Below are 23990 nucleotides of genomic sequence, written 5' to 3' on the forward strand. Positions count from 1 at the left end.
TCCAGCTCCAGGACACCCCAAAATTGGAGGCTGCCAACCCCCAGCCCTGTGCCGTCCCTTCCCCTCATCCTCCATGGTGAACTCAATGCTTATTTTTATGTGCATCCCTTTTTTAACAGATTTACTTATCAATCGGTCTGATTGATTGATTGATTGCCTTGATTTGTAGGAGGATTAATTACTTAAACGACTCCCATCCCCCTTATATATTGTAATAAATATTTATTTTACCAGAAGAGATGAGCATATTAAAACTCAGAAAATAACCAATAGCTGTGCTCATCACTGCATAATGCTTTCATACAGCTTTAATTATTGTGAAATTTAATCTAAAATTTAATCCACGAGCTCTTCCTGGCCCCCTCTTTGCTGAGAGCCTGAGCAAACCCCTCTGTGTGAGTTTGGTGGGGAGGGCTGTGATGCAGAGCAAAGCCTCCAGTGGGGCTCAGTCTGGAACTGAGCTGGGAGGTTGATTTATCAAGGCCAAAAATGCACCTGATGGGTTCCCAAGATGAAGGCAGACATTGGGAAAGGCTTGGGAACACGTCCTGCACCGTGAAGATGGGCTGGGACACCGTTCCTTTGGGGCTGGTGTTGGTGGAGAACAAACCGAGTGAAAGTCCCTTGTTCCACCCTGCAGCTCCCCATCCTGCCCCAAAGGAGCCTGCAGCAGCATCTCCCACCAGAGACAGCACATCCTGCCATTGAACACAACTATTTCTTGGTGGAAAAAGAGAAATTCAGGTCTATATTTGATTTTGCAGAGCGATATTTACATTTCTTTGAACTATTGGTTTCCATTGGATTATGTATGTATTTCATTTTCATGTATATATTTCATTTTCATGTATATATTTCATTTTCATGTATATATTTCATTTTCACGTATATAACTTTCATGTATATATATTTATATATAAATCTCAATAACCTGCTCTGCAAAACACTGTTTCTGTCACTGCAGCTCCTAAAATTAGACAGCACAAGGTACATTCAGGTTTAAGTTTGTGGAAGACAGTCCTGTCACCTACTCTGATCATCATTCACACTATAATTAGATTACCCCACAGATTGAATTTCAAGTGGTTTCCACAGCAAACAGCAAATAATCCCTCCCTCTGCTCCCACCACGAGGATCCAAACCACCACTATTGGGGAAAACAATACAACCCAGCAATTTCTGTGTTAGTGAAAGATCAGATGAGGATTAACCCTCTGTGTGACCCTTTACTCATTATCCAGAGCAGAGCCACCTAAGGCTCTGTGTCCCATTAGTCAGAGTCTGCAAGCAGTGGGGAAGTGATAAAAATGCCCAATAATTCCAAAATTAATAAGCAATCCTTTTTTTTTTCCCCAGCACATTTGAGCACAGCAAACATTTATGAGGAGCTGGGGAAGCCCTGTTTTGACATAATGTTTGTAGGAAACTCTGGCATGATCAAAGGGCAAACCTCTGAGGGGAAAATTACCATTGATGTCTCCAGCAGATGAAGAGAAAAATCAAGCAAAAATGAGAAATATTGTACAGCACATTTTTTAGTGAGGGTGTTTGACCTAATATTCTAATGTGCTGAAGTACAAAAGCACAAGGGAGGGGAGAGCAGCCTGCAGAGGAAAGGAGATGAAGTAGAGTCAACAGGAGTGGAAGAAATCTTATTTTTCCTGGTGTTTTCTGCCTGAGAGGTGCCAGAGCTGCTGCTCATGAGGGGCCTTCCAGCCCAGACTTTGACCTTAGTGATGATCTCTGGGTTTTATTATCATGCAAGGAATAAAAACGCTGATAGGAAAATTAAAAATGTGCACTGAGGAGCATTTTCTGCTTCTGTCATGGCTTAACCCCGGCCAGCAGCTAAACCCCACAAAACTGCTGCCCCCTTCCCCCACAGAGGGATGGGAGAGAGAACTGGAGGGATGAAAGCAAAGAAAACTTGTGAGAAATCTTTAATGTCATGTAAGGACAAAAGGAAATATGTTAAGGACACAAAGTGGCTCCTTCAAAGCATCCCAAGAGTGTGGAATCCTTGATTTCTGCATTTCTCAGTAACTAAAGGACACTGTCAGCCAGCCCAGGGGTTTCCCAGCCCACCACCATCCCCAGCAGGAGTGGATGCAATTTGCCAGATCTCTCACACTTCCTATTTCACATCCTGGCTAAGAATAAACATCAGTGATTAGTGACCATTTTTCCTGGGAAAATGACAGGCATTTCTATTTTTGAATAGAAACAGGGGCTGGAGATGTAGAGGATTCAGCAGGAGACAGGAACACACATTTCTCCTGTGAGCCTCGGTGCTGGTGCTGCTGATTAGACTCCAATTTCTCTTCTGCATCCCTGGGAATAGGGTCATTTTTAGGAATCTGCCATATATTGACATAGTCTGTGAAGATCCTGCTCAAAAAGTCTTTTTCATGGCTGAATTTTGGTATCAAATAAGTTTGACCAAGTACCCCAGCCATTCCTTTTTAAGCTATTATGGTATTCCATAAAATACTTTTATTTTTCATACATTTGAGCCTTGAAAGAGCAACATTTTCATCATACTCTGAAAAATCCTTGTTCTACCAGCAAGGGAAGAAGGAGACTTTCTACTCCTGCTGTCTGAATAAAACAAGCCTAATAAAATATTTGGGTTATAAGAAAGAACAGATTCCAAAATCAACGTTCTTGATTCACACTTTGAGGTTTAATTCCTCCCTTCACCTTGACCTGGGGTCTCCTCAGCTTATTCTTGCATTTAAGAGTATTGGCAGTTGAATATCAATTCATAGCCTCAAAATCATGTGATGAAATACCAGATATCACCACAGTGAGACAAGAGAGATTAGCAGATTGGATTCAGCAGGAAACCACAGTGTGGTGTCACGAAAAGTGCTGGATCAGCTCTGGTATGACTGTGTTTGTGTGGAAATAACATTTATTTTAACAATAATGTTAATTTTCACTGGCCTTCTCTGAAATTTTTTCTCAGCACACTTGATTTTAAGCCACGCTCGTGAAAAAACAAATCTCTCTTTTTGAACATTTTTAAAGTTGCTTTTTCTGCCTCAATTTTGTTATTCTTCAGAAAGCTTTTGAAAGCAGGCAGGTGACACCAACAGCTCCGACAAATCCCCAGCCCCAGGATGCTCTGCCAGCTCTGGGAAGGGGAAATTTTATTTATCCCCAGAAAAACTAGATGGGATCCCAAATCTGTGGGTGCCTTTTCCATTCCTTTATCCATTGGATTTGGTGAGTGTGTTCTTTAGTGATGAGAGATGCAAAGTGACAAGAGCCAGACAAATCAGATGGGCTGAGAACTCAAGCAAGAATATACCAGAGCACACAAAGATAATATTTTTTAAGGCTTTGTGAAAAATGTTTCTGATAAAAGGAAACGGGCAAAACTTGTCTCCCTGCCAGTTTTACAACTGCTGAAACAAATCTTTGCAGCTTTTTCTATAAAGTGAAGCCTTTGAAATATTTCCTCCCATGTTTTAGGGGAATTTGTGAGGCTTTGATTGTCCCACTAAAGCTGTGAAGCATTTTGTCTGGTTATTATTGCCTTCCCCTGATGTTCCTCTGGCAGACACATAATAAATTTCAGTGCTTTTGTTACCAACTTATCACAACCTGTTTATAGAGAGTACTTTCAGAGCAATGAGAACAAAACCAACAGCCTCATACAGAGTCCAGGCAGCACTTGAACTGGGGACCTATATACTCTGGGTATGGGAAGGACTGAATATACCGGGAAAAAATAAAAATAAAAAACTCCCAGCACTTTTAATTTCCTTATACTTCAGGAAGTTGGAAGTTTTATGTGCCTCTGAGCCATTTCAAGGGAAGAAATTTACTGTGGGCTGTATTTCTGCCAGAGATTCACTCGTGTTCACAGGAATAGAGGAAAGTTTTGGGGTTGGAGTCACTTTGATCCTGACAGGGTCTTCAAATACTCCAGAGCCAGAGCTCAGGAGGACCAAGAGGAGCCTTTCCCTGAGGCTGCTGCTCCTAAGATCTCACACCCTTCCAGAAAATTTAATTTTTCATCTTAACAAGTGATTTTTTTCCTGATCGGGTCAAGAATCCAGAAAAAAAAGAGATTTCTGGATAAAAAAAAAAAAGGAATATGAACAGAGTGGGAGAGAGATTCCCAAAAATACAAAAATATACATGGAAAGCCTTTCTTCCCCCTGTTAGGGAAAATTAAAGCTTTCATTTTGACCCAAAAGGACACATTGACTCTCTCATTCACTGTCTGTCATGTGAGAAATTTCTGAGCTGTGCAAAGAAATTGCAGAAATTATAGTCTTAAAAAAAAAAGGGGGGGAAATAGTTTAATTTACTCCTATTTTTCCACCTTCAGTTTTGAGTTCTTAAAAGTGACTCATCATCTTTACCAGAGTTTACATCCATTGTTATATTCAGAAACAATAATGGAAACACCTTTTTAGCAAACTGATAGGAAACAGTGGATCATGGAAAATATGAGTAATCAGAGACTCACCTTGGCAGGCCTCTCTCTCTCTCTCTCTGGCTTGCAAGCTGACAAGCTGTCATTGAATTTCAAAACTGAAAACAGGAGTATTTCCTTCAGATGTCTTTTGAAAATTAGTATGGGATACAAATTGCTGAGATTGGTTTAATTTTATTACAAACATTGCGAATTACAAGAAGTTCCTTTCCATATGTGCAGCAAACTCAATTCTGTCCACGTGGATCTTCCTCCCTCCAAAAGATGAGTCAAACCATTGTTTTCAAACAGGAGATGAGAAGATCTATTGAGGAAATGTCCAAATATTGTAGCAGCCTTTGAGTGAGAGCAAAACTTAAACCTAGAGCTGAAATGCAGAGGACGGCCTGGAAGAGAATTCTGGCAGTGCTTTGTGGAGCTGGGGAAGCTCAAACTCAATTGTCAAAGGCTGTGGGATCAAAACCATCAGTGGTGGCCTGGGGCTGAGCAAGGAGAAACGAGCCCTGGAAGAGAGGGAGATCTGAGGGGCTGGAAGGAGAAATGGAGCTGGGGAAGGGTCTGGAGCAGCAGAGAGGATGAGGGAGCTGGGAAGGGGCTCAGGGAAGGAGGCTCGGGGGGAATTTCTGGTTCTTCACAATCCCTGCCAGGAGGGCACAGCCAGAGGGGTTGGGCTCTGCTCCCAGGAACAGAGGCCTCAAGGCCTCCCAGGCCTCAAGCTGTGCTGAGGGGGGTTTAAGTTGGAGATTAGGAAGAATTTCTCATGGAAATGGATGTCCTGCCCTGGTAAAATCTGCCCAGGACTGTGGTGCAGTCCCCATCCCCTGAGGGATTTAAAATCCGTGTGGATTTGGCACTTGGGGACATGGGACAGTGGTGGGTCAGAAGTTGGACTTAAAGATCCTGGAGGTCTTTTCCAACCTAATTCTGTAATTCTATGGATCCAAACCTTGGATGTGGCTCTGCCTTTCCTCATAAGTGAGATGGGTTGGAGAGCCTGTATTGGAGAGCCAGGTGTGGTATTTCTGGGGTCCCTGTTGTTGGAAGGAAATGATGAATCTGACTCCATGTTCTCAGAGGGCTAATTTATTATTATATTATATTATATTATATTATATTATATTATATTATATTATATTATATTATATTATATTATATTATGCTATACTAAAACTATACTAAAGAATACAGAAAGCATATAGACAGCAGGTTTAACTATTTACTAATGAAAAACTTGTGACTCTCTCCAGAGCCCCAGCACAGCTGGACTGTGATTGGTCATTAAGTAAAAACAATTCACATGAAACCAATGAAACACCCACCTACTACATTCCAAAGCAGAAAAACACAGGAGAAGCAAATGAGCTGATATTGGTTCTTTTTTTTTTTTTCTCTGAGGCTTCTCAGCTTCCCAGGAGAAGAATCCTGGGCAAGGGAATTTTTCCAGAAAATGTGACTGTGACAAGCCAGAGTTCCAAGGGCCTGGCAAAAAGTCTACACAGACACATTCCAGGGAAAGGAGAGGCATGAAGAGAAAGAAACATTTCAAGAGTGAAATAAAACCATGGCGAGATTGCCACCTCAAATATGGGATTGGGAGTGAGATGTAAATAATTTAGGGTCTGGCGGGAAGTAAGGAAAATGGAAAAGCAAGAGAGGGAAATGTAACTGCTGCAAGACATCAGGTGACCAAGAAATAAATGCACAAAGGAGAAAGAACAAAAAAGAGATTGAAATGTGAGAGCAGAAAATGTCTGAAAGACTTGCAGGGAGAGAACAAACCTGAGAACAGAGAAATGAAGGAAGGGCACACATGGACTTCTTATGAGTTGTATTTGATTCACATATAAAGCAGGCATTTCAGAGAGAATGTATTTTACATGCAAACACACAGTCCCAAAAGGCACTGAAAAATTCTAATTAATGTTTGTTCACCCACAGTTAATCCCCTTTTTGAGGGCCACTCTTCTTCTGTGCTGCTTTCCTGCGGCTTAGTCCTGTTTCATCAGCAGAAGGCAGAAATGGGAGTTGGAAAGGTCTGCAAACCCCATTTTTCCAGGTGGTTCTGGAACGCTAATCTGAGGGGATGCTGAGAAGTTCCGCGGGAGGAATGGAAACCTCTCAGTGCACATTTTAATTTACTCCCCAAAGCCAGAGATTGGCTGTTCCAGGGAAGTGGCAAAGGCGAGGGGAGAGGAAATGAGGAGCAGCAGAGGTTGCCTAACACCACATTTTTGAAGGGAACTCAATGTGGTGTTTAATTCTCTTTTCAATCAGCTGCAGGGGAAGGCAGTGGTGGGGAAATGTAGTTAGAAATTCAGTGCTGGGATTTGGGAGATTCTGTCCCCAAGAATTTGAAGCCGTGTTGGTAGAAATTGGGTACTTTGTGCTGGCAGTTGGTGATATTACACAATTTTATAAGAATATCGAATTGAAGGTGACATTCTCTTCTTCCCCAGACACGTCTGTGTCCTCTACCTTTCCTTGCAGGAACTTAAGAGAATTTCTTAATTTCAAAAAATGCAAACCCTAAAGAGCACTACCTCAAATGTACAACTCTTCCTACAGGAACAGCTGTTTAAAAACAGTGTTTTTTTTTTTTAATTCTAACAAAGCTTTTCATTTTAATGAACTTATAAATATCTGCCTCTCATGGGTCTTATTCATGGTGCAACCTCCAAGTGGATTTTCTGTAAAACTGGCAATGCTCAGATGTTTAACAGCTGTTTTTTCCTAGCAATAAAGTAGTCTGCATATAATAATTTCCACAAAACCCTCTCAATTTTGAAAGAGATGAACTTTAAACATGTTCCTCCTCTCTTTTCCTATTGTTTCTTCTTAAGAGCAACACTTCCATGGCTCCCAGTCCATGTGTTGGTATTTGGAGAACTCCCTCTTGCTGCAGTTCAAAGCAGAGACTCAGAAGAATTTACAAGAATGGGACATAATTCAAATTTCCTTATCAAAGGAAGTCATATGTAGCTTCCACTTGTAAATGTCAAACCTACAATGAATTTACACCATAAGAAAATATTATTATCATCATCATTATTATTATTAAATTTTTGGGGAGAAGGTTGAGAGCACTCTGTTTTCTTGTTTACATTTCCCAGCACGAAGCTGCAGTGGTTCAGTTTCTGATGAAGCAGTAACACAAATTCCCCCTCCTGAAAACTACCCAATAGTTTCACTTTTAGGACTGCTCAATTTGGCCTATATCATATGGTCGTGAAAGTTTGTGACTCATGCACTTCCTCCCACTCACAGAAATAAAACAGTAGTAGAAAATATAAAGAAAAATGCCACTGTGATGAAATCCATCAGGACACAACGAATCCAGAGGGTTTTGGTTGGTGCAGGGCTCTGTGGAGCATCCATCCTGAAAATAAATCATGATTAGGGCAATTTCCATTGAAAACAAATCTCAAATATCATATCCTGGCATAGTATCAAGTACACAGTCCCTAAATTGCAAATTTAGTCTCTAGAGATAAGAAAAGCATTGAACACTCTTATCCAACAATTTCTGAGTGCCTGGGATGAACTGCATTAATGGCAGAGAAGGGAAGGAATGGAACCAGCAATAATATCCATGAGCACAGTGTTTACTCTTTCTCAGAACCAGCTGGGCTGACAAATTTTACCAAAGACAGTGGGAATTTTAAACACAGTATTAATAGTTTTATGGCTATAAAAACATTATTCTCTTCCCTATGCTCTTTTTTTGCTTCTGATGAAGCCCTGGTTTGTTCCAGGGAGTAATTCTAGTTAAGATACTGTGTAAGTTTGTGTTTTCCAGGCCATGAGGAGGAAGAGGGGTTGCAGGGGAGATAAAACAGCCCCAGAGGATGACGAAAAGGCCAAGTGCCATGTGCCTTCCTGTCTACTCTTTCTTTTGCTTACCTGTTAGGGAAGGTACTTCCTCCTGCAAGGTCTCTGTGGGGTTCAGGACCTTCTTCCATTTCCAAATATCCCTCTTCAACGAGTTAAGACTAAAAGCTATAGTTCCATTTGATGTCTTGCTGCAGCCAAGACTGTTAAGAAATAACAGCTTTGAAAAGCGGGCCTTGAAAGCTGAAATTGATCCCACACAAAAGGGCAGAAGGATCTTACAAAACACTTTACAGGAACATTGGGGAAAAAAAAAGAGGTAAAATAGTTCCTTCAGCTCAAAGAAGGACTAAGCTGCAGTTTTGCCTCTCTCCTGTCTATCCCAAAGCCATATAAATATGAAATGTGAATATTCACACCAGAACCTGAGTCCTGGAGAAAGGGTGAAATCCTCACTGTGACTCTTACACGGAACAGTGGGACAGCTCCAGACCTCATATGACAAAATCCCATCTCATGCATGCTCTGTGTGGAGTTTGGGGTCGCTGGAGCAGCCCCAGGCTTCGCTGGAACATTTCAGAGGGAAGGAGACCCACGTGCAGCACAGCCCAGAGGGTCAGAAGTGCAGCAGGGGTTGAAGGGCTCCTTAGCTCTGGCTCAAACTCGTTATTTCTCCTGCCACCAGAGCAGGTTCCTGTCCAGGAACCAGGGCTTGGAAGCACCCAGCTCCTAAACACTCAGCAAAGAGCTGAGGAAGAACATCCTGCATCTAAATGTCTCAAATGCTCCACTATTTATGACCAATACCTTGAGGCCTGCCTTGTGTACAGCAGGAATTTATGACATGCACGAGCAGGAATTGTTTCAACTCAATGGGTGCTCCACAAAGCTCTTTGGAGCAGAACACAGGACAAAAGACATAAGAGCAAATAGCACAAATTAAAAAAAAAATTAAAAAAAAAAAAAAGGAATAACAGCTTGTCGCTTCATTTCCTGAAACTGATATATAATAGCACATCCCACGATAATTTATAGTTAAAGGCATTTAAACAGGCAGCTGCTGTGTCCAGGCTGGAATCTGGGAGGAATATCCTGAGCTTTATTTAGCCTGTGAAGGTGTAAGAAAGCCTGGCTGCAAAGGTGCTTCTCCAGTTTCTCTCAGTTAAGGACTCTGCCAGCTGGATCCTGCTGCTTTCTTCAGGGATCAGCAGAAGGAATAATATTTACCCAGGCTAGGACTTGCAAAGCAGTTTCCCTCTGGCTCAGGGACACTTTGCAGTCACTGGATTATGGACTCGTGTGTGTGATCTGGGAGTGAGAACTGAGCACAGCAGGGTATAATGAACTTCCCAGAACCAGCTGATTAAAAAGGGAGTTGGAAGGATTCGGGTCTGCACATCCCTCAGACTCGTAGTGCTCATCAGAGGAGCCCTTGCTTTCCTACTGAGGCAATCTCAGTAAGGCTCAAATGCCACAAAATCAGGATTTTTGCACCTTATTAAGGAACAATTGTATGAGAAATTTTTTAATTTCAATTATATGATAATTTAATTCAATTATATGAGATATGTTTAATGACTTTATATTTTCAGAAAACCGTCACTATTTTCTCACATCCACGGCGCCATCCAAGCAAAGCCTTACAAAACCTGCTGTCACTACCCCATCATCCCCCCAGGGACCACAGCAGCACCCCAAATTGAGATTAACCTGGCAGCCAGTGTGCTGCAGTGGGAAAATGAGCGTAGGTATAAACATCACCCATCCTGGCCTTCAGGAATCATGTGAGACATCTGGCAGTGCTGGCCTGGCTAATGCCACAAACACTTCCCTTCCCTCTGGAGTGGGACTGGGGCAGCACTGGAGGGCCTGGGGCTCCTCATCAACAACAAAATGTTTCCTTCCAAAATGTGAAGGGAAAGAAAAAAAATAAAAAGCAAAGGTTCATCTGTTTGGTTTAGACCTTGAAGATCATCCAACCATCCGATGTGCAGAAGCAGCCCTTAGTCCCAGAGCTACCCTCGGGGTGAAACCTTTAGGTTGTCCTTCTTGTTTGATGCTGAACTGACTGTTCCCATAATTCTCAGAGGTTTTGTACTGCAGCTGCAGGAAACCTGCAAGAGTTGGGGTTATTTTTGCTGTCGCATTCCCTCCAAGGCCATTCCCCCTCCTGGTTTTCTTGTGCCCATGGAAACACTTCATAAAATACCATCCCATGGAAACCAGCTGATTGCCGGTGCTGCCCAAGAGCCACCAGGAATCACAAAAGCCAATGAAAGGGATTCACATTCCCTCTCTGCTGCCTTTAAACCAGCTTTTAAAAGAAAAGGGGCCAAATTGGAAACAAGCAGCAGCAATTCCTACCAGGGTGAAGCCAATCCACTCACCCTGGGAGGAACAGGCCTCCCTTGGATGTCAATTCCTTCTGCACAGGGGAAGCAGAAGGTGAAGCAGAATTATCATTAGTTTTCATTCATCTTAGTGGGCACTGAGATATGGGGTTGTTTTTCTTGTTCTCTGGAGGAACCCACAATGTAAGTCACAAACAGGAACATGGTGAAAGCTTGGGACAGTCTAAGCTACACTGCAGGACACTTGTTTTACAAAGGAAATCCTAAAGCACCCTAAACATGTTTTCAGGAGGGTTAGTAGAGAGTATTTGCCATTCTGGACTTTTTCAAAGTACAACTTAACACTACAAAAGAATAACCTCTGTGGTAATGATGGAATTCACTCCATGAGTTTTCACTCTGCTATTCAAGACTTGCTCCCAAAAAAAAAGGGAATATTTTCCAGGTACTTTATATCCTGAATGTTTACCAAAAGCAGTCAGATGATGAATTACATATTTTTGTGTGTCTGTATGATAAACCATTTGTAAAGGTAATGCTGTGTGAATATTAATAAAAATGCAGTGAGCTGGTATTGTTTCTCAGGCTATATTGATCATATTAATGAGAACGGTAATGTATGTATGTTTATTATGATTAACAGAGCTCTGTTCATGTTGCATTTTCCATTGGAATGAAATTAACTTTCTGTTTCTAAAGTTGCTAAAGATGAATATTAAATACAGAGAAATGATTGGTGAATAAGCTCTTCAAAACCCTCTTCACGCCTATATCAAATTTAGTACACTTGTTATAAATTAATCTTGAAAACTAGAAGTCATTGGCAATTGTGGATGGAAAAACCCAAAGGGGGAAGAACCTGATCTAAGTAACAAGAAGTACAATGAAGAAATTTCCACTTAGAAACGTATCTTAACAAAATAATTTACTATAAATGAGCTGCTGTGCCACTACCAGAGTAGAGAGAATCCAGCCTATAATTTCAGGGCCTATGCAAAGAGAAAACATAGCTGCAGGAATGAGACAAATTCTGTTTACACCAGAGTTTAAACACAGGTGGTTTTAGTTTGTGTTTTGTTTTGTTTTGTTTTGCTTTGTTTTGTTTTGTTTTGTTTTGTTTTTCTGTCTCGCATTTCTTTTCTGGGAGCAGTTCAAAGAATTGTATTTCTTCATTGCCTTAGGACTTGCTCCTGCAAATGGTAAAAAGGGTAGAAAAGGAAAAAGATTCTTTCTAAGATCTTCAGTGAAGCTCACATTCCTGGTCCAGCTGAAGATGTCCCTGCTCATTTCAGGAGGTTGGATCTTCCAACTTCCCTTCCAAGCCATACTATTTGATTATTTTCTCCAAACAAAATTAAGGGCCTTCTCTGAATAAATCTTGTCCAAGAAAGGTGATTTGACAAGATAAAACCATGAAATAGAGACCTGTCCTGAAGGTGCACAGCCCAAAACCTTTTCAGGACACACCATCAGGCCCCAGTGCCAGCACTCAAGTGGCAAATCTGGAATTACTGAAGCAGAGATGATTAAGCAACACCAGAGAATGAAAGAGCAGAGGATTAAGGAATTGATAAAGGATGATAGAATGGAGGTTTCCATGCAAATGGAACTTTATTTTTTCAGCACAAACAAGTTTGTGTAATCGATCACCAAAGATTGTCCATCCAAACCTAAATGAGCAGTGACAGGTTTGTGCAGGGTATTGGATTCCTGTCTGCTCACTGAAGATATTCCCACTATACCTCCACTGTTCTGTATGAATATTATTAGACCTTGAATTTGGTGCAAAGAACAGGGAATTTCACAGCCTATTCTGGGCACTGCAATTCTCATCATGAAGTTATTAGTAAGAAGGAATGAACAGTAATTGTGAGGGAACAACAAGGTTATAATCATAACTTGTTCCAAATTATACTCCTGTGATCTCCCTTTTGCTCTGACTGGGAGCTGCTTTTTAACTTGGGAAATTTTCAATATTAAAGCCAAGAAGGAAATTACTGGGCATCTCTTTGAACAGTAAACTTCCTAGAAATGCAGAGATTGTCATAATCAGCAGGTTCACGGGCTTCAAAGTGCTGTGTTCACCTGACAGTTCTTTCAATCATTTTTTAGTAAAATACATCTGTAGCCATCAAGGCATTGTGTAATCCCCCCACACACCTGTAAATTATAATGTGGGATGTCATGATTTATTTCATAGCATAAAAGCTGTTAAATGAATACTGACAGCACCATTAGCATCCTGATCTTGAACTGAAGTGCAAGTCAGCTCTGCTTAAGTCATCATTCTCAGGAGCCACAAATAAATGTGCACTCAAAAAAGGTGCCATGGGTTAATCAGAGCTGAATTAGTCAGGAAAAATCAGTGAAGAAGGGAGCAGGTCAGGAAATGACAGCCTAAAGCTTTTATTCCAATACTGGTTCTTAAAGCAGCCAATCCCAAAGACCCCAGAACACAGAAACATGGGCTGAAAACTTGATTAATTCAGAATTAACTGAGAAATATTGATATTGCTTCAGCATCTTGTGCTCTGAGTGCTCCCACCCACACCTCTTGCCTTATTCCCTCTCTTGGGAAGCAGAACCCAAATGGGCTCCACTCCCTGGACTCCTCTTTGCCTTCTGCCTTCCAGCAAGAGTTCTGGTGAAAAGCAAAGCAGAGAGAACCAAATGAACTCAGCTCAGAGTTAATTTATCCCACCAAGAATCACCAATTACTGTTGCTCAGCCCTAAATCCCAGATTCCTTGATATCAGCTTCTAGGAAAGAAAATGGCTCCTTGTGCTTGCACTGAAATAAAATGTTTAATTTCTATTCTTAACCTCTTCTGAGCTAATGGAGATCTGTGACTGTTTGAAATACAAATCTACTTATTCTAAAATTCATGTTCTGTTTGTTCCCTAATGTAACACTGCCCACTTTGTTGTTCTCCTACACATTTAAACAATTTTTTTCCCCCTCATGCAGATACTGTCCTTTCAGGAGGTGAAATCTGGATTCCTGTCCTTAGAGCCTTTAGAATTCTGTTGTATTATAAATATTTATCACAACTCTTTTAATACCAACAGCTGTGCTCCTTTCACGTGCAGAGCTGGTTTTATAAAGGGTGAAGCCCCCTGTACTTCTTCCCAGGTTCCACAAGATTTCAGATTGTTCCCATTTGGCCCTCCACAAAAAGGACTCAACACACCTCCAGAGATGAGAGTTCCTTCTTAATGAGGAATAATTGTTCTCTCTCCCAGTACAGATCTTATCCCAGTTTAGACATTATTTCTCCCTTTACTTGCATGTTTATCCCAGTCATTTACTCCAATCTGTTTGTCCAGCTAAAGGGATCAAAGGCATTCAAACTAAAACACAAACCACTCAACCTCTCAGACTGGCAGGTTAGTTAGTTCTAGAGTCATCCCTAATAATTCACAGCTTCTGTGACAATCTCCAGATTCAAAAAGTTGCTTGAATGTGATCATTTATTAAGTTGTTCCCTTTGATGACCCCAGAACACCACAAAAAGGGGATTTGTTTTTTCCTTCAAATGAGGGTAAATGAAATTTATCTGGCTTTTTCCCCCTGTTACTTCCAAAAGGACACATCAGTCATTCCAAACTAACATGCTTAAGCTGAACAACTATTAAATAAACCCAAATCATGCTTTATTGTGTGCTGAGGTGGTTTCTCATTCTAAATGGAGTGTTTATTTTCTCATTTAGAGCTCCAAATGGGACCCTGACTGATGGAATAAAATGGCCAGTCTTCACTAGTGCTGAGCAAAAATATTTGACACTGAACACCAAAACTTCTGAGGTACTGACAAAACCACGAGCTCAGCACTGTCGATTCTGGAAACACTTTTTCCCCAAAGTGATGGAAATGACAGGTAACAATTCTTTTATAGATGCTTTTGTACAAAACTTTCGTGCAAGGATCATTTGCTGGATGTTAACGTGATAATTGAGTTCAGATCTTCCTGTTTGCAACTGAGATGTTCATTTGGGTAGAACTGAATTGGTGTTGGATTGAGCTGTCCACACTGTGCTGAGGGTGGACCCCAGAAGGTGCCCTGTGCTTCTGGCTTTGGGGTCACCACCCTATTTTGTGCCAGGACAAAACCTGGGGACACGCCAAGGGCCAGGACTTTGTGATGTGGAGTTATTCTGTCCCAAAATTCTGATGCAGCCACAGTGTGAGACACTGAGTGCTGAAACCTCTGCTCTTGGGTAACCCCTGAAAGAGTTTTGGTGCCACCAGGGTTCCTGGGTGCTGGAGTGAGCAGGAAAATCAGCGCTAAAGGAGAGTTTGCACTGGGAGCTCTGGAGGCTTCAGATGTTCTGTATAAACTGTGGGACGTTACAGGATGTTATATTTGGATTATATTATCTATTATTTATGGGATTCTATTTTATGCAACCGATCCCCTGAGGATAGGAAGTGCACTGCCACTGCCAAGAGGGGATTCTGGTTTCCAGCTCACGTGAGAGCCCTGTGTTTTATTTCTGGAGTGTCACTGCTGAGAACCCAGAGCCTGCAGGATTTGCCTGTAGAAAACAGAACTGATTTGTGCCTGGCCATGTCTACAATGGATTTATGAGATTTCACTGCCAGGAAAAGTATAATTGTTTGAAACTTTAGGATCAGTTGAACAGAGAAGACCCAAATTTTTCCAAGACCAATGGCGCTGTTTTACCAAAGCCCAGGAATAGATGAAGCCTCTGTGCTTTGGATTTCAAAAGGAATTGATTTTATAAAGTTTTTTTGCAGCTCTGGAATCACATTCTGCAGCTTGACTGAGGGAAGGTCTCGTTTCAAAAATGAGATACACTTTTAAGATGTTAATTAGTAATTTAAAATCTTTCTCTAAGACTCAGTTTGAATGCTCGTCTTAAAAAACACGTAAGCCTTAAAAATATGTAAACTGTCATGATGCACAGATGATTCCTTCTGAAATAATTTATTCCCTCCTCATTTGAGTCTGTGACTGTATTATGGCTCAACTTTTATCCCCTCTCAATTCAACAGATGTTTTTCAATTAAATCAAGAGACACGAAATCAGTAGGTAAAATGAATAATTTATGAAGCCTACTGTGTGATTTTAAAATCACAGCTCTCCCGATTATGGGTGGATTTCAGGGAGGTTTCAGAGATTCTGACAACTTTGTGCTGAGCCAGGAGAACTGAACTCTTTTACATATTCCTTTAACCTGGCTGGGAAACCCTAGGGAAAAATGTGGATCCTACAAATGGGCTGAGCTTAACTAAGCCTGCCCGGAGCAGGAGGGAGCAGATCACCAGAGTCCAACACATCCTGGGGGAGAGGGGAGCTCTGCCTGGTCCTCTGGGGTGAGGAATGATGAAGCAGCACTCAGGACCTGCCAGCAGACATAAATTCATCACTGTGCCACATTCGGTAATTGGCAACATCAATTTACATAATTTAATTAAAAGAAATTCACGAGCGTATTCTTAGCAAAAAGAGAAGAATCGTCGTGTCTGGATCCAAATATAGAACTGAGGCAAGAATGTTGTCAACAAGTGGCACTGCCTTGTCTTGTATCATCTGTCAGTCCTTGAAACATTGCAGTAATAAAAACAGTATTTCCATTATGTTCCCTGTACAATATTATCCAATTCTGACAGAAAACCCTTTGAAATCCTGTGTACAAATGTGATAGAATAGCTTATATTGCAATAATTCTCCTCACTGAAATATTATTTTGCATTTTCTCTCTCCCTTTATGCCCAAAGGACAGTGCACAGCATTAATGCAGAGATTTCCTCTTGTTCTGAGGGTCTGTCCTTTCTATTACTCCTTTCATTGAAATATTCTTAGGAAAAGAAGGTTGCTTTAACATGAGGTGATATAAGATGACAGGGAACAAGTAAAGAATTTTTATGTTCTCATTGTTACAAGTTCAAGTGAGGTTCAGATAGGCAAAGTAGAATTCTATCAGGTAGAACCCAAAGAGGATAATCAAAACAACTTATTTTGCAGAACTTATGATTTTTCAGCATCAAGTGTTCAGGATTTGCCATGGATTTGCTTAGTAACCCCTTGCCTAATTCCTGACCCACTCCTAGCCCAAGCCTTGCCACCCACTGAGGGATTTTAGAGCCTTTAAAGGCCAGCTCCAAATGTGTCCTGGATCTGAACCAGCCTGTTCCCATCACAGGCTGGGTAAGACAAGTTCCCTGAGGCAGTCAAATAGATGAGAAATAGATATCTTTACTGTTAGAAAATTCACATTTTCCTCAAGCAATCATATCAGATTTTTTTAAAAAAAATTATTATGGTTGTGGGGTAGGAAAATAATAAGGAAAAAATAAGGCTCTCCCAGTAACAAAAGAGCAACAGCCATATATAAAACATGGCTTTGATACCTCCAGACTAATTCGTGTGATTTTGGAAGGTTTGTCAAGGTATTCTCCTTGGGTTTCAATTAGAAAACCAAAGACACGAGTCAGAACCTGGATTTTTGTGTTCAGGACCAGTGGACCTGGGCTCTCAGTTCCAGGCAGACACAATTCCTGCAGGAATTTACCCCAATTTCCAAGGCCCTGAGCACACCCTGCCCAGGCCAGGACAAGCTGGGGGCACTCAGCAATTCCCCATTCCCAGAGGGGCTTCTGCTGCCTGCTGCTGCTAGGAGAATCACACTGGGGGGACAGTAAACACTAAGTGACTTTTAAGTGGCTTTTAGAGCAATCATATGTTAATTATAAAAGGATCTGGGTTAGACTTTAGCTCCTCAACACAACCTTTAATGCATCTAAAGCCCTTCCTGTTTATGTGAGCCCGTTTCCTCTTGATTGTAGAACGCTGCAGGCAGCCAAACTTTCCATTTACTCTTCCATTACTATTTTACTGTGCCTAATACATATTTTTCTATTTTATTTCATATTACTGGATCATGTATCATCTATGAAGAAGTCAAGCTTGGTCATATAAATACGTTACTTTTTAAAACCACCCTATAAAGATCTTTTTTATGTGGAGGCAGAGAAATGCTCAATCTCTTGACCAATGAGCAACAAAAATTATTGTATTTGCTGTGATCCTCCAACCAGTATCTGGGTTCTACAGAGATAAATACTCAGGGTGGTAAGGATATTAAAAAATTGACTAAATATAAAATTCACCATCAGAATTAAATTAAATTTCCACAGAGTTGGATACATGAAGAAATGTGAATTAATCACGGGTAACCTCACCAATACTATCACTCCTCCCAGCAAAGACTTTACTCATTGCACAAATGAGTATGAACAAAAATTTCCTGTACCTAAACCATCTGATTTCTTTCCAACATTTCATTCTATGTCAAGGGAGATAACAGCCCTTGGAATAACTCATCTCCCAGAGCTCTGCTAATTTCTGGAACAACTAAAAAAAATAAAAGAGAGGATTTTGTAGTCCTTAAAAACACATGTGAAAATGAATATACTGCTGTGTCTAACAAAGCTTTGATATGCAGAGAGTGTGATTAAAGAATATTCAGTATAGATATTATTTGTGATGTTTGTGGAGAAACTCTCACCATGAGAATCTACAGCATAAACCTGTGGCATTTATCATACTACTGAACCCAGAAACTTGAAGGTTTGCAAAAACCTGCAATCGTGAAACCTGCAATTGTTGAGGACAGAAAAATTAATTCTAACTTGTCATCCCTTATTAATTAACAGCTATATGGCCTTTATCCCAATCCTCAATGTGGTTTTGTGTGTTAACATTAAGATTAGCACTTTATTGGCACATCCAGCAGTTCAAAGGATGGGATGGGGATAAATTTAACTTTGCTGTAACACCACTAAAGTAAGGGAGAGATGGAATGAGAGGAAATCCCAGCTGAAGAATCAAAAAAATGCCTTTTTAAAATTTTGATCTGTTCAACTGGAGCCTTTCAGAGCACTGATTCATTGCCTGCAGAATCTCCCCTTTTCTCCTGCCCAGCCTCACTGGGCTTTGCACAGGAATTAAGGGAACGTTTGGGATTGCCCCAGTGGCTTCTAGAAAATTCCCTGTTTTCACTGTGAGCAGGCACCCAGTGCTCTGAGCTGTAATTATTGGTCAGCTTGGACTCTCTAATCTTTTTCTCTTTTGCCTCCCAGCTGTCAGCTCATCTAAGTCATGGGTGGTTGCCTCCCGGAGATTGATGATGTTGGTGATAATGGGATGCATTGACTTGTGACTTCAATTTGGATCTTATCACTGGGGGGAAGAAAAGCAAACAAATGGGAATCCAAGTTCTTATTTCAGTGATTTCCATCCCCCTTTTGTCTTTTAGATCCATAATGGTGGCTCCTCTGAATTTTTTGATGTCTTCTTTCTCTAGCTGGCTCACTTGTTCACTATAGTCTTTAAAAAGGACTGAAAAACCCCATAATTTATACTCCAGAACAGTGACTTTTAATTAAAGATGTGTCTATGGTAGAGATGTTTCGGTGTCTTTGGGCAGACTTGAAACACCTCTTCACCTGAATAATTAAAGAAGAGAGGTTTTTGAGTTTCCTTTTTAATGCCTAAGTGGAGGTTTTGCCTGAATAAATAAAACTGGACACCCAAAATCAAGGAGAAAATGAGAAACACAGTTCAGGCAGTTTTCTCCAAATAATACTGCTACTGCTTCATACACTAAATTACCAATCCATTTGACTTAATGTGAAAAATTTGGCTTTGCCTGAGACCCTGACTACATCTTTAAATTAAATATGTGTAAAGGAGAGTTCTTAGAGTCAGGAAAGCAGAATGCTGTGCATGTTTTGTTCCCATGTTTCTGAGTTCTATCTGCATAGTTAGCAATGAAAATGAGATCTTATTGTTACCAGCACTTCCAAATCATCTCTGAGTTAATGGCAGTTGTGGCCTGCAGAAAGGAAATTTTAAAGTATCTGAACTTTCCTTTGATCTCTGTTATAACCAAGCTTATTTACAACTTTGAGCTGAGGGAGAAGGATGTGGTTAATTTATTGACATTTTTTTTTCCATATTTGTTCTTCAAACTTTTCTTTTTGACTGCATTTAAAAGTGCAGAACTTCCCGGAGAAAAAAAAATATCCTGGTTTTATTTCTGGTCTCACTGGAACCAAGAAGTAAATCTCATTTCAAAGTCTCATTAAATTGCCATCTGGATTTCCAGACCAGAAAGGTTTGCAAACGTTGAGCTAAACTGCAGATAAGCGACCAAATTACTGGAAGCTTCTCCAAGCTAAATCTTGGAATCAGTGAACTCTCTCCCCCGAATATTCTCTCTAGTGATGTGTAAAACACTGAACTATTTCATTTTCACATCACCAGTTACACTTGCAGTGCTGGCAGGTCGTAAAAAAGGGGGAAGGGGTGTATTTATGGAGGGAAGAAGAACAGCAGAAGAACATAAAAGCCAGAGGAGCATAAAGAACCCACGGAGCTGTTACCTCAGGAACACCATCCCCAAGTTTTTCTGGAAGTGAGCCATGCCAGTGAGGGACACCACCAGAGCTGGGTCCAGAATGAACAAAGCACTCACAGTTCATCAATGGTTTCTGAACTTTATCCTGAGCTCTGCAGCTCAAACAAAATGATGAGCATCAGTGACTGATACAGCCTGCAGGTTTTGTCCACATTTTGGTGCTGTCTGGGATGTTCCTCTCATGGTGTTAATCACCTTTTGGGGCATCAGGAGGGGATCCCTGTCCATAAAATACTCTGGGAACCCTGTGAAATGCTGTATTTTTATGACTCTTCTCATCCTCACCCTCTGCTCCCGTGCTCATAACAAATTTGGCAATAAACATTTCCTTGGGACTCAGGATTACTTGGAAAGTGCTTTAAAGGTGGGGATGAAAAAGGAAAAGAGAAGATGGTTTCATTTTGACATAGTGCACATTTGACAGTGTCCTACTCCAAACCTGTGCCCTTTATGCTTTAAATTTGGGGATTTGTTCCATGGGAGGTCAAGAACCTGGATATCCATTGAAATGTATTAAAACAATGGAAATCCTGTTGTTGCCTTAAAAAAGTTGTGATTTCACCTTATCTTTGCAAGCATCTCTCTCATTTTGCATTATTTATTCTTCAGGGTGTGTGGGTTTCAATGCAGGGTATATTTAACCAAAGGAATATTTTGAGGATTAAAAAAAAAGAAAAAAGTGACTTTAAAATGATGATTTTTATGGACAGAAGAATTATCCAAAATGCATTTAAAAATATATATATATTTAAAAAATCCAAAGTGTATTTATTACCCTGCCAGAATGATATCTTTACACTCCTCCTTTATGATGTAAAGACAAAATACTAATCACTGAATTTTCAGTCATTCCAGGTTTAAGAAAAGAAGCAAAAGACCATCCCATAATGTATTTGGAGCAGATGACATTGATAATCAAAATTATTTTTCAATTAGCATACAAAGAGATTCAAATTTAGATTAATGTAACCCATTTCATGTTTTACAGGAAATATTGATGAAGCAGAACGAGAGTGGAAAGCAGGATTCCATCGCTGGAACAATTACATGTCAGACTGGAAAAATCAATTTAATGATTACACCAGCAAGAAGGAGCTGTGCAGTCTCTAATTAATATGTTTACTCTTTCCAGTGTGTCCCTAGAACTGTTCATAAGGCAAATATCCAGGTAGCTTCACAACCTGTTGAGCATTAAATATATTATGCAGATTAAAAGGAAATATGACAGATACAACTCTGATTTCAGATCTTTCATTTATATTTTACCTCCTCTCTCAATATAAAAATACAAGGCACCCACACCCTTTGAAGCTTCCCTGGGTTAAGTAGGACTGTAGAGATTAAAGGCTGGAGATTAATGATGTACATATTCTTATAAATACTCGCTGCTTAAACTCACCCTTCAAAGAAACAATGCAATCTGTTAGGGGAAAATGGATTTTATTTGAAACAGAAACAGCAGTTTTACAGCATTGCCATGCAGAGCACAATCAGATTTAATCTTTAACTGCAACGCCACCTCACTCAAGCCTTGTTTCAGACATAATTTCATCAACATAAACATAAAGATGCAATAATTCTGCTGGACGCACCAGGCAATATTTGTTTGTTAGACCAAAAAGTTTTAAGACTGCCATAAAAGTGGGAATAAGTGCTTCTTCCTGCCCAAATATGTGGACAAAGCCATGGCAGGAGAGGATTTGAGCTGTGTATTGAAAGCCTAAATCAAGTGCTACAGTGAAATAAGCTGGAAAACCCAACACCTTCCCCACAATTCCCATTTTTCAAGGATTAAAGAATTATGGACTCACAAATAATGAATTCACATATTTCCAGCTCAGGCACCCTGGGAGAAATCCCTCCTATGGAGGCAAGCTCCAGTTACGATTTTTTTCAGTCCACTCAGCTGCCTCCTGGTTGAGGGACACCCCACATTCACTGGAACACCAGGGGCAGGATTTTACACCTGCACCAGAGCCTCAGTCCCTGTGTCAGCAAATTCCCATCCCCAAAAACTGCCAGCAGAGTGGGGCCTGGCCAGGAATCTCCTGATGGAAGGCTGGGGAGAGGATCCTTGCAGTTGTGACCTTGGTGGGAAGGACCCAGAGGAATCTTTGCCACGGCCAGGTGAGCTCCTTGCCCTGTGAGCTGGCATCTCCCACACTCCTTTCCACCTGCTTGAGCTGAACCCATTAAAAACCTCTAAAGAAACTCATGGATGATTCTTTCTCCTTCCCTGCTTCTGGATGGGGCTGGAATTTTTTCTGCCTGAACACCACCGTAATTGGTTGCTTTTCACTGGCCCAACTGGGAAGAATAAATGCCAAGAATTTGATGAATGTAAGTAGTATGTAAGAGCAACAAGCCATCTCGTAAATAAATTATCCTGAAGCTTTCTGTAAATGCAATAGCATCTCAGTGCATCTATTTTCTGTGCTAGTGATTGCAAAATGCCTCCTTGGATTGAGCTGAAGAACTCCAGATAATGAACTGAGAGTGTTCTCTTCCTGGCAATCAGTTTGACCACACGGGCTCCCTCCAGTGAAAGGATTTATTTATACAGGAAGGCCAAATTCTGCAAGAGAGGATGGCCTATCATCTTTCCAGTTATTTCTAAGAGAACACAATTATTTCCCTGACTACTCTATGGAAAACCACCTTTTAGCACAGGATTTTCAAAGGCTGCAGTCAAACCTGCATAGACAAAAAAATCTGATCTGTTGTGAACTTGCTGATCAAAACTTGAAATTATCCGGGATTCAAAAGCCCTTTTTGTGTAGCACTACATGTTTATACCAAAGGTAATTAGCCAATTACATAGATTAGCATAGTATTTATCAAATATTCTTCAGGCTAACCATGGGATAGTGAAAATAAACACAGAAGGGTGAACTTTTTGTCCATCCCTGAGCAGTTTTGGCACTCCCCATTTTATTTCTGTGCTGTTCTTCACAGATATGTTGGGTGCTACTGTGCCCACAGTGAGCCTTGACAGCACCATCAAAGCAGCATTTATTTCTTCAGCCATCCCCTTCACTGCAACATTTCCTTATCCATCTGTCTGATCAGCCGAATAAACGGGGGGAAAAATATCTGAGCCAATTAAAATGTAAAATAACCTTTGGAAAGGTGCTGAAGGAGTTTATAAAATATTTGGTTGCAAAGGTGGTTTTTGTTTGAGTAAAACAAAGGTTAAACCACTTTTTGAAAATCAGTTTTACTGATTTTCTTGGTGTGACTTGCTAGCTTTGTATTTATTCACCTGCTGGGAAATAATATCTCCATTTATCATTCAAATGAAATCAGTACATCATGTAGTCATTCATGGCTCATATCTGCAAAAAAAAAAAAAAAACAAAACAAGGAAAGCCTGAAGTAGTTGGATGTAAGTGGTTAAGGTAGTGAAGAGTGAAAAAAGACTGTGATTGCTGAAAATGATGATTATATATTAGAGGGATATCTCACCCAGACCTTCCTGAAGATGCAATGTTGTTAATTGAAGTTTTATTTTCATTCCTGAGAGCCAAGAAACACAGGTTTCTCTGTGAAACCTGAGAAAATGTGTTGCTTCTTTCTTACCATCTTTGATACCCAAAGCAAGAATTCTGAATTTAGTCACAGAGTCGATGAAAGATCAGAACAAGATGAACTGCAGTGCCAACAAAAACGTTGGCATTAAACCAGTTGTCATTGGGTTTATAATCTCCCAGGTTTAATGACAGATATTTCACACTTATTTTAGATGTTGGCATTGGAGAACTGTAGTCAAGATATTTCCCAGCAATCAAACCCATCATTTTTTCTTCTTTTTTTCCTTTTTTGTTCACATTTTAAATGTTTTGTCTGAAGAACTTTTTGTTAGGTAAGCTTTCAGTAAAGTTAAGCATTATATGTGTGAAATCCAATCTGAGCA

The 23990-nt window shown here is 40.4% G+C and overlaps 1 protein-coding gene across 3 annotated transcripts in view; it reads left to right on the plus strand.

Moving 5' to 3' along the window:
• BCHE (butyrylcholinesterase) overlaps nt 1-21317 on the plus strand; it is a 28084-nt gene extending 6767 nt beyond the window's left edge. For all 3 annotated transcript variants that reach the window (XM_077184197.1, XM_077184198.1, XM_054639329.2), the window contains exons 3-4: nt 14341-14507; nt 21066-21317. In XM_077184197.1, coding sequence (XP_077040312.1) covers nt 14341-14507; nt 21066-21187 — 289 coding nt within the window. In that variant the 3' untranslated portion in view covers nt 21188-21317. The remainder of the gene's footprint in view (nt 1-14340; nt 14508-21065) is intronic.
• Nucleotides 21318-23990: the final 2673 nt, after the last annotated feature.

This window comes from Agelaius phoeniceus, chromosome 10 (assembly GCF_051311805.1).
Source record: "Agelaius phoeniceus isolate bAgePho1 chromosome 10, bAgePho1.hap1, whole genome shotgun sequence".
Lineage (NCBI taxonomy): Eukaryota > Metazoa > Chordata > Aves > Passeriformes > Icteridae > Agelaius > Agelaius phoeniceus.